This window comes from Globicephala melas, chromosome 4 (assembly GCF_963455315.2).
Source record: "Globicephala melas chromosome 4, mGloMel1.2, whole genome shotgun sequence".
NCBI lineage: Eukaryota > Metazoa > Chordata > Mammalia > Artiodactyla > Delphinidae > Globicephala > Globicephala melas.
The window spans coordinates 48,134,212-48,147,148 of NC_083317.1; the positions used below are offsets into that span (position 1 = coordinate 48,134,212).

Consider the following 12,937-nt stretch of genomic DNA (forward strand, 5'->3'; position numbering starts at 1 on the left):
TAAAATTTTTTAGAAGAATCTAACAGTAAACACTAGGTTTCACCTTGATAAAAAGAGTGTTCTTGCTTCTCACTGTGAAGAAAATAGCAAAATTATCATCTGTTTTTTCTTCTGCAGTTACATGGATCTCAAGTGATACAACTTATATGGGAAGAATCAGGGTTATTGTTTATGCATACATCTTTTCTCTGATTTTTCTAGAGGTGTAGGCAGGGATGATATTGAAAGTATTTAACAAGCAGTAGAAGGAAGGCACTAACCTATCAGAAGAGACCCCTGCTAAGTGCCCTCTGGCACAAGTGTACTGGGACTTGCCTGCAGAACACATGCTTAGATACATGAATTACAATATATAATGTAACAAGATGCTTAAGATGGGGCTGTATTTAACATTCAAATTTTTAATCTAAATATTATTTATCTGTTAAAAATGGATCGCCTCACATTCAAATTGTTTTTCACATTTCCAATCTCTTTTCAGAAGGTGTGAAGGAGTTTCTGCTGCATTTAAGTTTTAGGTATAAGCATGCATATATGAATAAAAACATTTTTCAATGTATCTTTTACTTAAAACTCTGGAATTAATTTAATATCTCTTGAAATACTGCCTTCTAAGATCAGTCTCAGAGAAGAGATGGGTAAACATTGGATTGATATCGACTTAAAATATTAAAATATACCTCTGAAGTATCAAATCAACTTTCAGAATCAATTCTAAATGATTATATAAGATGGTCAAAGTCTATCCCAGCTGGTTCCTTTTCAACTTTCCCATGTTCCAGAGCTACCCAAATGCACAGACGGCAGTTTGGGAAACATTTTTTCTGCTATCTAGAAGGTAACAATGAAGAAAGGCTCACAGAGAAGCCTTAAAATATCTTTTCAGTTAATCCGACTTTTCCTTTGGAAATACCCAAGAGTTTCAGAGCACAGCTCGTTAGAGCTGGCTGGAGTTTGGGGTAATCTGCCTCACAGCTTGAAGTGATAAAATATCTGGCTCTGTGTCATAGGTGCAGGAAGTTTCTAACTGGACCTTCTTGCCATGGCTATTTATGATGTGGAAAATAAATTAAATTTTTTGGAAATAAACTGTCAATCATCTTTCCCAATCTTGCTGAGTAACTCACCCTAAATGAAATATTCTGCCAAAAGAAATACAAATTATTGAGATGTGATTGCTGAGAAGAAGGAATGAAAGAAACGACATCGAGTCACATGTAAGATAAAGCAGGACAGCCAAGAGGATGGAGATAAGATGTGCTTCCTAGGAAACCACTCACAACAACAGCGAGGATTGTTCTAGAAGAGCATGGAAGAGCAACTCTATTCCCTGTGATTGGATTTAAGAGAGACAAAGACAAAGGGACCTTAGGGAACGGCAGAATTCAATACTTGGTGTTAAGCCAATTGGTTAATTATTTGGGAAAATATATAACCTCATCAATATAGGAACTTACTACATATAATATAGCAAAATAAAATCCACATAGGTTAGAGTTTAATTACTACAAAATCAAACCACTTATAAGACAAGAAAAAGAGAGAAATATTTATCTGATCTCTGGATAGGGAAGGGCTTTCTAAAATATAAGGCAATTGGAGATATGACAATGGAAAAGACAAATAAGTTGATTAAGCAAATTAAGACTTGCCTATTTCACAAATTCCCATAAAGAAAATTGATAACGAATGTGCAAATAATGTTTCTAGATGATATCTCAAAGAGTCTTTGCTCTTTAAAGTCTTTAAACTATTCAATAAAAAAAACCATGAGATGCCCAATAAACAAAGAACTGAAACTAAAGGTCATTAAATGGAAAATACAAGTGGCTAATAAATAAGTGAAGAAAGTGCTGCTTTATCAGCAATCAGAAATAGAAATTTAAAAACCATTTTATACTATTATACTAGCCAAAATTTTAGGGATGGAAATACATAATGTTGCAAATCAGGGTACTACAGAAAGATAACTCTGATCCATTGCCAATAAGATTGTAAATTGGTAAAACCTTTCTGGAAAGAAAGTTGACCAAACATATTAGAAAGTTTGAAAAAATGTTAAAACTCTAAACTGTTAATTCCTCTTCTAAGCATCTACTTTAAGGAAACAATCAGAAATGTGAACAAAGATTTATGATCATAAATGTTCACCATAATATGACTTATAATTAAACTGTTAGAAATAACTTAAATGCCTACAAATTGGAAACAGATTGAGTAGCTGATAGTGTACTTAGATTATGTAATACGCAGCAATTGAAACTATGTATATGAAAAGTACTTAATGACATGAACTATGCTAGGTCATATTTTGGCTAAGTGAAAAGAATGAGATATAAAATTGCACATATAGCATGATTTTAATTTTATAATGAAAACATGCTTGAAAAAAAATACAATGTTCTAAAGTTTTAACAGTAGACCATAAATGGTTTTCTACTGGTCTTTATTTGGCAGTGTTATAGGTAATTTTGTTAATTTTTCTTTTCTCATTTTTATACATTATAAATCTTTAAATATCAGATAATTAGAAAAATAGTCAAAACCAAACAGAGAAAGAGAGAGAGAGAGAAGAGATGGAGGCAAGAGAGAAAGAAAATAAATGAATCAATCAATCCAGGCCTCAGAATTTACCTACAATCTCCTTTCTTATATTTTGATTTTAAATATATCAAAATACTTTCCTGGGCAGTCACAATAATTTAATAATCATGACAATAATTTTCCAATATACACACTTTTCTGCCAGTTCAAACCAAAGAAACATTTCCTTTATCAGCAGTAATTCTCAGTTCTATTTTATCCAAACGCATTTTCTGTCAATGAAAAGAATCTTGCATATTTTTATTCACTGAGGTATGTACTACCATTTTCCCCCCACTGGGCTACATGAACAGTGGGTTATTCTGTGGACTATTCAATAGACATAAAAAACCATCTATCCACATACATCGTGCACACATTGAAAAGAACAAATTTGCAACCCTGAATAGAGTCTTTGCATGTTCACTTGACTGTAGAATATTTCCCTGGCTGGATACTCCCAATACATAGACCAAAGCCAGCATCAAATTCCCCTCTTCTCACCAAAGTGCCTTCTCTACCTGCTCTATGACGTAATGTTCTTTACTTTATAATTAGGCATGTGATTTCAATGGCAAGTGTCTTTGTGATGGTTCTAACAATGGCTTACATTTATAACAGGTAGTATGGAACTGATATAATGCTTCCTGAGAACAGATTTTGAAAAGTGGAGGGAAAGAGGAGAACAAGGGACTGAGCTCCTAAGGTGAGAGAGAAAAGAGTTCTAGACGGGGAAAATGCTGGGCCCATAAAATATACAAACATTTACTGCACTGAATAGAAGCTGGGCATGTTACAAAACCAAACCAGTTGCTTCATCATTTTGAAAAGGGTTGGCTCTTTTAAGTAGGAAATGATAGAAAATAGAGGAAAGATTTGAACAATCGCAGGGTTAAGTAGTGCATGTACTTATTCACTCTTGAAACATGTTATAGTAAAAAACAACCCACAGGACAGAAGATAATAAGAATAATCTCAAAATACCTGGAATACTGAAATACTAGATAACTATACAGAATATCAGAATTTTAGAGCTTTAAACAAATTAGAGATAATCTGGTTTCATGCTTCCACCTCCATTTTCTGAGAAAGAAACTAATTCCTAAAACATTATGTACTTGACCCAAAACCCTATAGCTAGGCAGTTAATCCAGCTTCAGTACCTCATAATAGGACTACTCCCTTATTTAAATGAAAGTATAATGCAGACACATTTTTAAAAGAACATTCTTGAAAATAAGCTGGTACATACCACTGTGTGGACTTGGTCATAGGTACTTTGGATTTTCCCATTTACTTTGTTTTTACCTGACAAAAACAAGAGGAAAATGACATTCTTTTCATTCTTCTTTTCCCTAAATCAATTCTTACTAGTCATTATGAAGACAACTACAAGTTCTGCTCTAACTTGGGCATATTATTTTATTTGCTCTCATTTCAAACACTGATTCCAATGATGTTCGAAACAAGGGATGATAGGAAGCAAGCCCAGCCCCATAAAGTCTTTGCACGTTCAATTCCACTGACCCAGCTTTTTAACTTAGCATTTGTACATGTTATCGATTTTTGGCTCAGTGTTCATAGGTCAGAGATTGATTTAAAATATGACAATGGCCAAATAAATTGTTATCAACGATTGCTACTGTCAAATATTAGTTTACCATTTTTTTAAAAAAACACTCACTATAAAAAAGATTCTGAAATATCAATGTTGAAATTCTGTTTACTTTTGTATTTTCATAAATATGGATAATGAGAATTAACTCATTTCCTATTATACAACTAATAAAATAATTTAAAATTTGATAATTAGGAAAAAATATTACAGAAAGCTCACTTAAATAGTTCTAGGTACTTACTTCCAACAATAGTCTTGTGATTAAAAATCTTACTCCAAATTCCACCTTCTACATTGTCTTTCACTCCGAATTCATAAACTGTGTCAGGCTTTAGATTTTCCACAATTGTTTCAGTGGCCGGACAGAGTTGAAAAATCCATTTCTTTTCCTTATCCTTTTCTCTATAGCGAATTGTATAAAATCTGTTGAATAACCAAAATATGCTATAAAACCACAGGGAGATTCAGAATGTACTTCCAGTTTCTTAATACACCATAGACTCCCACCTACTCTCAAGATTTCACATTGGCTTCTGTTTAGATTTTTTTTAATTTTCAGAGAACATAAAAACAGTTTCTCCGTGCGTGCTTAAGTTTTTAATTTCTAATTGCAAGTTAGGGGACTAGGTAACAGCACAGTCATGGTCTAACAGAATTCCAGATCTCTCAATTCTATTATCTGATACTTTCCAAATTGAAAGTTGGAAAACACTAGACATTCATTTTTTTTCTAATTATGCATAGAGAAGAACATAGGCATATATTTATAAATATTTAATATTATAATTTCATAACTGTATGGGTTTAAGCCCATGGAAGGTACATTAGAGGTAATATCGTTTAACACCATAGAAGGCACATTAGAGGTAATACCGTTCAATTTTGTAAGAGAGGAACCTGATGCACTCTAATGCATCCAGGACTTTATTTCAAGGGTGAAATTTTCTTACTATTAAAAAAGGCATCAACACCAATAGTCAGGCTGAGAGTACAATGAGAAAAATCGAACAATGCAAATTCAAGATCACTGTTACATATTTGCTTAGGGCTTCATAATATTCAGACATATATATCACAAGGTACTAATAATCCTCACTATTTTTTTTGCACATGGTAGGTTTTATATATATTATCTCATGGTAGGTTTATATATATTATCTTTAACACATGGTAGGTTTTATATATATTATCTCATTTAATTGTCACAAAAACATCTTAAGTGGTAGAAATCATTAATCCTACTTTACAAATGTGAAAACCATGTTTCAGAAAGATCTCTTAACTCGCCCAATGTCATCCAGCTAGTGATTTTTACTAGTGGCAGAACCAGAAAAGCAGGAAAAACTCCTCTGGCTCTGCTCTAAACAGTCTCACAAAGTGGGGAAGCAGGTCAGGAAAGGAAATTGCATTGCTACTGGATACAGCAATGAGAATGAATGAACTAGGGCTACGTGTATCAATACGGCTAAATTTTACAAACAAAATATTGAATGAAAATAGCAAAATGATGCATGTAGTTTCACACCATTTGCACAAAGATTAAAACACTCACACAAAATATGTTACCGTATATCATTCCTGGCAGTGTAAAGGGACAAGAAATACTGGAAGGATACAACATTTATGGTAGTGCTTTGGCTCCCAGTGAGCAAGTAGGGAAATACATGAGACTAGAGATGGGGCCAACTGATAAACTTTATTTGCTTTTTATTCTTAAATAAACATTTTAAGTAAATAGAATAAAATAAAATAATAATTGTCATGTACTAACAATGGAAACATACATGCTTGTTATACTATTTTAGACTCTTTTTTTTACATTCTAAATTTTCTCTCAAAAATTTAGTACCTCTCCCCCACTCCTCACCCTAAGATTCAGGTCAATTGCTTTTATTTAGAGCCCTAAAATCCCTCATTTACTCATGCTAAAAATGTTTATCGTGTCCTCTTTAAGTGCCAGGCACAAGCTCTTGATACAAAAAAAAACCACCCAGAATCTTTGGAAACAAGGGCCAGGACTGGCTACACAATTTGTGGAGTTCACAGCAAAATGAAAACATGGAGCCCCTTATTCAAAAATGATTAAGACTTTTAAGACGCTGACAACAGAGCATTAAACCAAGCATGGGCCCTTCTAAGTGGGGAACCTGTGTGACCGTACTGGTTGCACGCCCATGAAGTCAGCAAGGGGGTTATAGTTTCTTAAGTACAGAAAAGGGATGTATTCGTACATTCAGCCTACTTTCTTACTAGTCACAAATTACTGAAATGTTCGAAATCATTCATTAGCTTGCGTCTTCCTCGTAAAAGCAGCTCTCTGGGCTCCATACTCCATTCCAAAGTCACAAAAAACAGAACGAGTGAAGGAGGCTGTTCCAGCCAGAACACTAACTGCTACTGGGAACAAATGTTACAGAATACGAATGCTCTGTGTCCCGTGAGTTGAACCATCAACAGTAGTTTATGAAACACATTTGTTGACAAGTACGTCGAACGGAATTTCTGTCGTTTTTCCCGTGCCCTGGCTATTACAGGACTTCAGGGAAGTGCAGAGAAACTAAAATCAGACCAGATGGGCCTCCAGAGTTATGTGTCTCTAGTTTGGATACATTTCTGAAGTTCTGAACTGCTTGCATGATCTGGTAGGGGTGTGGGGCAATGCTAACAGAACTACCAGAGGCCAGATTCCAGGATTCCCAGGAAGTTTGATTTTATATCCTCTTCCTAGGAATGAGACAGACATGTTCTAAGACTTTGTTGAAAAAAATCTAGCCTGTAAATTTTTTTCTATTTTGATCACAAAGCTTTCTAACTAACCTCTCTTGTACCAACTTGGTCAGGAAAAATAAAAGTACAGGCAGCTAGGCCTTCTCCTCGGCTTCAGTTAGGTTACCCTCACCAACATTGGCTTAATTGATACTTGTATAATATAGGCAAGTTCTAAATTTTTAAAAGAGACAGTAAACAAGGCTACTTAGCTATAAAGTGGTGAAGTCTATTTTCTTGATTTTAAAGCAAAATATAGGCCTTATGATGATAATACTGTACAACCTAGCACAGAGTATGTACTCCATATATGTTGTGGAACAAATAGAATGGATACTTAGGTGCTCATAGGGTCATTCTAAAATTATAGTTGCTCTAAATGGCCAATGACTCGATCACCAAAATATTCTGATTTAAGCCATTAGGTCTACAATTATATTTTGCAATATGTTGTTGCATAAGAGTTCATTTACCAAACCTCAGCATTCTTATAGAATCAATGCAAATGGAAGGAGAGTTCAATAAATGTCTACATGGTACATTTGCAGAGGGCTTAGGATTTTTAAATGTATTTCCATGTATCCACACAATAAATTCTGAAATGAGCACAGCAAGAATTATTATAGAAGAGAGAGGCCAAGAAGTGCCTAAAGCCTGAGAATCAGTGACAGAACCAGGCAAATGGCTGTTTTCTGACTCATAAGCTAATACCTTCTGTGTTGCATTGGACTATCTACTGCAGGGCTCAGCAAAAGGAGATGCAAAAACAAGGTAAAATGACCCAGAATGGAAGAGAAGTAAAAGGAATCAGAAGTTCTTTTAGCATTACTTAAGGCTTTCACATAATCACAGACTTCCCAATATTGTCTGAGGACATCCAGGATCAAATGTTGATTGCACTTTTTTTCTGTGGTTAATTAAATTTGGACACAAATGCATAGAGAGGCAACAAGTCTACTAAAGACGGAGGTAACAGCCAGTGAATGTCATCAGAGCAGACCTCTGCAAAGCCTGACTAGCAATTTGGATTTTAGAAACAAGGATATCTCACATCCTAATTAAGTGGTAAGCAACTGTTGAGGGCAGTGTTTGGTTCAACTGGTGATATTCTGTGCTTGGGTCTCCCCAAGAGTCTCAAAACTGACAATAATCGTTATTATAACTTAAAAAATACCATAGCTGCTCCAAATGTAATGGAGAAGGCAGATAGTGGCTTGGCGTGGATATCTGCCAGCTGCAAACTAGTAGCATGCCCTCAGGAGGGTCTCTTTGCCCACTTATATATCAAATTTCTACTTTGAAAAAGAGGGGTTGGATTAGACAATCTTTGAATCCTTTCTGTTTCTAAAATTTTATTCTAGCTACAAATTAGACATTCTATTCTAATAAAATACAGAGGCATAACACAGGCTAGAAACCCTAGAGGCAGAAATCCCATAAATAAAATTTATGATGTAAATGGCATTGAATTCTGCCAAGTGGAGGAATTGAATAGTGTCAATAAATTTAGTCCTTTCACAAACTAGCCTGGACTGATGCACACGGTTGGCCAGCTGTGGGACTTTCTATACTTTTTTCAGCAATTCTTTTATTTCTATGTGATTAATTACTATATTTCCTAGAACATCTATTCCACACATCACACATTTTTTTTGCTCTCTTCACATCAAAGGACACTTCCTGACGCCCCCCCTCCCCCGTTGTCAATATCCTTGCTTCTTGCCTTGCTGAGACTGTGACTGCTGATATAAAATCTGCCCTCACTCCCTTCCTCTCAAAGTCTCTCTCTCCCCCTTCACTCTCTCCTTGCCCCTCTCCAATTCCAGGGTTCTCCCTTCTTCTAAAAAATAAGTGTCTTGGTAATTTTATTCCATTTTCTTATTCCACCTACTCTGCATCCTTTCTCTTGATTCTTCAAGGACCTTTCTCTGAGTCAAAAAGTTGTTGAACTATTTCCCACTATATCAAAGCAAAACTAAAACTAATACTTCTTATGCCTGCCATTACCTTTTAACACAAGATTTCTCAAAATTAATCTACTTTCTTCTGTTTTCTTACCACTCTTAATGCCTAAATCTCTTTGCAGTCTGGTGTCTGACCTGTTAGTACAGTAAAACATCATGGTCAAATCCAATGATTTAATCATCTGTGAACTTCATAACTACTTTAAAATCTACTCATCTTTTCCAAATCTGTTCCTATTCCCGTTGTCTTCACATTCCTTCTCCCTGTGTCCAATCAGTTTTCAAGTCCAGTTATATTTCCCTGAGTGATACCTCTTGCACTTGTCTTGCCTCTACTACTAAGTAACGCTTAAAGGCCCAGTTTGGGTTCTTACTATCTCTGGACTCTTAGAATAATTTTCAAACTGGTAAACCATTTCCAAAATCTTTTTATCACTCACTGCTGGCCTGTTTAAGCTCAAGAGAAAGAAGTTTCTAGTGATTTTAGCGCTATCTAAAATGGAACAGCGTGCCTGAAGTGGCAATTATCACATAAAATAACTAATATCAAAACTAACAAGACTAGCAGCAAACTCAGTATCATTTCTTTTTTTTCTTTTAAACATCTTTATGGGAGTATAACTGCTTTACAATACTACATTACTTTCTGCTGTATAACAAATTAAATCACCTATACGTATACATATATCCCCATATCCCTTTCCGCTTGCGTCTCCCTCCCAACCTCCCTATCCCACCCCTCTACGTGGTCACAAAGCACCGAGCTGATCTCCCTGTGCTATGCGGCTTCTTCCCACTAGCTATCAATTTTACATTTGGTAGTGTATATATGTCCATGCCACTCTCTCACTTCGTCCCAGCTTACCCTTCCCCCTCCCTGTGTCCTCAAATCCATTCGCTACATCTGCATCTTTATTCCTGTCCTGCCCCTAGGTTCTTCAGAACCACTTTTTTTTTTTAGATTCCATATATATGGTTTAGAATACGGTATTTGTTTTTCTCTGACTTACTTCACTCTGTATGACAGTCTCTAGGTCCATATACCTCACTACAAATAACTCAATTTCATTTCCTTTTATGGCTGAGTTATATTCCATTGTATATATGTGCCACATCTTCTTTATCCATTCATCTGCTGATGGATGCTTAGATTGCTTCCATGTCCTGGCTATTGTAAATAGTGCTGCAATGAATATTGTGGTACATGACTCTTTTTGAATTACGGTTTTCTCAGGGTATGTGTCCGGTAGTGGGACTGCTGGGTCGTATGGTAGCTCTATTTTTAGATTTTTAAGAACCCTCCATACTGTACTCCATGGTGGCTGTATCAATTTACATCCCCACCAACAGTGCAAGAGGGTTCCCGTTTCTCCACACCCTCTCCAGCTTTTATTGTTTGTAGACTTTTTGATGATGTCCATTCTGACTGCTGTGAGGTGATACCTCATTGTAGTTTTGATTTTCATTTCACTAACGACTAGTGATGTTGAGCAATCTTTCATGTGTTTATTGGCAATCTGTATATCTTCTTTGGAGGACTGTCTATATAGGTCTTCTGCCCATTTTTTGATTGGGGTTTTATTTTTGATATTGAGCTGCATGAGCTGCTTGTATAATTTGGAGGTTAATCCCTTGTCAGTTCCTTCATTTGCAAATATTTTCTCCCATTTTGACGGTTGTCTTTTCGTCTCGTTTATGGCTTCCTTTGCTGTGCAAAAGCTTTTAAGTTTCATTAGGTCCCAGTTGTTTATTTTTGTTTTTATCTCTAGGAGGTGGGTCAAAAAGGATATTGCTGTGATTTATGTCATAGAGTGTTCTGCCTATGTTTTCCTCTAAGAGTTTTATAGTGTCTGGCCTTCCATTTAGGTCTTCAAGGCATTTTGATTTTATTTTTGTGTATGGTGTTAGGGAGTGTTCTAAATTCATTCTTTTACATGTAGCTGTCCAGTTTTCCCACACCACTTACTGAAGAGGCTGTCTTTTCTCCATTGTATATTCTTGCCTCCTTTATAAAAGATAAGGTGACTGTATGTGTGTGGGTTTATCTCTGGGCTTTCTATCCTGTTCCACTGATCTATATTTCTGTTTTTCTGCTAGTTCCATCCTGTCTTGATTACTGTAGCTTTGTAGTATCGTCTGAAGTCTGGGAGCCTGATTACTCCAGCTCCGTTTTTCTTTCTCGAGATTGCTTTGGCTATTCGGGGTCTTTTGTGTTTCCATATGAAATGTGCAATTTTTTGTTCTAGTTCTGTGAAAAATGCCATTGGTAGTTTGATAGGGATTTCATTGAATCTGTAGATTGCTTTGGGTAGTAGAGTCATTTTCACAATGCTGATTCTTCCAATCCAAGAACATGGTATATCTCTCCATCTGTTTGTATCATTTTTAATTTCTTTCATCAGTGTTTTATAGTTTCCTGCATACAGGTCTTTTGTCTCCTTGGTAGGTTTATTCCTAGGTAATTTATTCTTTTTGTTGCAATGGTAAATGGGAGTGTTTCCTTAATTTCTCTTCCAGATTTTTCATCATTACTGTATAGGAATGCAAGAGATTTCTGTGCATTAATTTTGTATCCTGCTACTCTACCAAATTCATTTTCTGGTAGCATCTTTAGGACTCTCTATGTATAGTATCATGTCATCTGCAAACAGTGACAGTTTTACCTCTTCTTTCTGATTTGGATTCCTTTTGTTTCTTTTTCTTCTCTGATTGCTGTGGCTAAAACTTCCAAAACTATGCTGAATAATAGTGGTGAGAGTAGGCAACCTTGTCTTGCTCCTGATCTGAGTGGAAATGGTTTCAGATTTTTACCACTGAGAACAATGTTGGCTGTGGGTTTGTCATATATGCCCTTTATTATGTTGAGAGTTCCCTCTAAGCCCACTTTCTGAAGGGTTTTTATCATAAATCGGTGCTGAATTTTGTCAAAAGCTTTTTCTGCATCTATTGAGATGATCATATGGTTTTTATTCTTCAATTTGTTAATACGGTGTACCACATTGATTGATTTGCGTATATTGAAGAATCCTTGCATTCCTGGGATAAACTCCACTTGATCATGGTGTATGATCTTTTTAATGGCCGTTGAATTCTGTTTGCTAGTATTTTGTTGAGGATTTTTGCATCCATGTTTATCAGTGATATTGGCCTGTAGTTTTCTTTCTTTCTGACATCATTGTCTGGTTTTGGTGTCAGGTTGATGGTGGTCTTGTACAATGGGTTTGGACATATTCCTCCCTCTGCTGTATTTTGGGAGAATTTGAGAAAGATAGCTGTTACCTCTTCTCTAAATGTTTGATAGAATTTGCCTGTGAAGCCATTTGGTCTGGGGCTTTTGTTTGTTGGAAGATTTTAAATCACAATTTCAATCTCAGGGCTTGTGATTGGTCTGTTTACACTTTCTATTTCTTCCTGGTTAAGTCTTGGAAGGTTGTGCTTTTTAAGAATTTGTCCATTTCTTCCAGGTTGTCCATTTTATTAGCATATAGTTGCTTGTAGTAATCTCTCATGATCCTTTGTATTTCTGCAGTGTCACTTGTTAATTCTCCTTTTTCATTTCTAATTCTGTTGAGTCTTCTCCCTTTTTTCTTGATGAATCTGGCTAATGGTTTATCAATTTTGTTTATCTTCTCAAAGAACCAGCTTTTAGTTTTACTGATCTTTGCTATCGTTTCCTTCATTTCTTTTTCATTTATTTCTGATCTGATCTTTATGATTTCTTTCCTTCTGCTAACTTTGGGTATTTTTGTTCTTCTTTCTCTAGTTGCTTTAGGTGTAAAGTAAGGTTGTTTATTTGAGATGTTTCTTGTTTCTTGAGGTAGGGTTGCATTGCTATAAACTTCCCTCTTAGAACTGCTTTTGCTGCATCCCATACGTTTTGGGTAGTTGTGTTTTCATTGTCAGTTGTTTCTAGATATTTTTGATTTCCTCTTTGATTTCTTCAGTGATCTCTTGCTTATTAAGTAGTGTATTGTATAGCCTCCATGTGTTTGTATTTTTTAGTTTT

General features: G+C 35.5%; 1 protein-coding gene across 18 annotated transcripts in view; it reads right to left on the reverse strand.

Moving 5' to 3' along the window:
- The window catches only part of ABI3BP (ABI family member 3 binding protein), a 262,547-nt gene that overhangs the window by 143,705 nt on the left and 105,905 nt on the right, over positions 1-12,937 (reverse strand). For all 18 annotated transcript variants that reach the window (XM_060297984.1, XM_060297993.1, XM_060297987.1 and 15 more), the window contains 2 exons: positions 4,443-4,624; positions 3,836-3,891 (listed from right to left, as the gene is read on the reverse strand). In XM_060297984.1, coding sequence (XP_060153967.1) covers positions 3,836-3,891; positions 4,443-4,624 — 238 coding nt within the window. The remainder of the gene's footprint in view (positions 1-3,835; positions 3,892-4,442; positions 4,625-12,937) is intronic.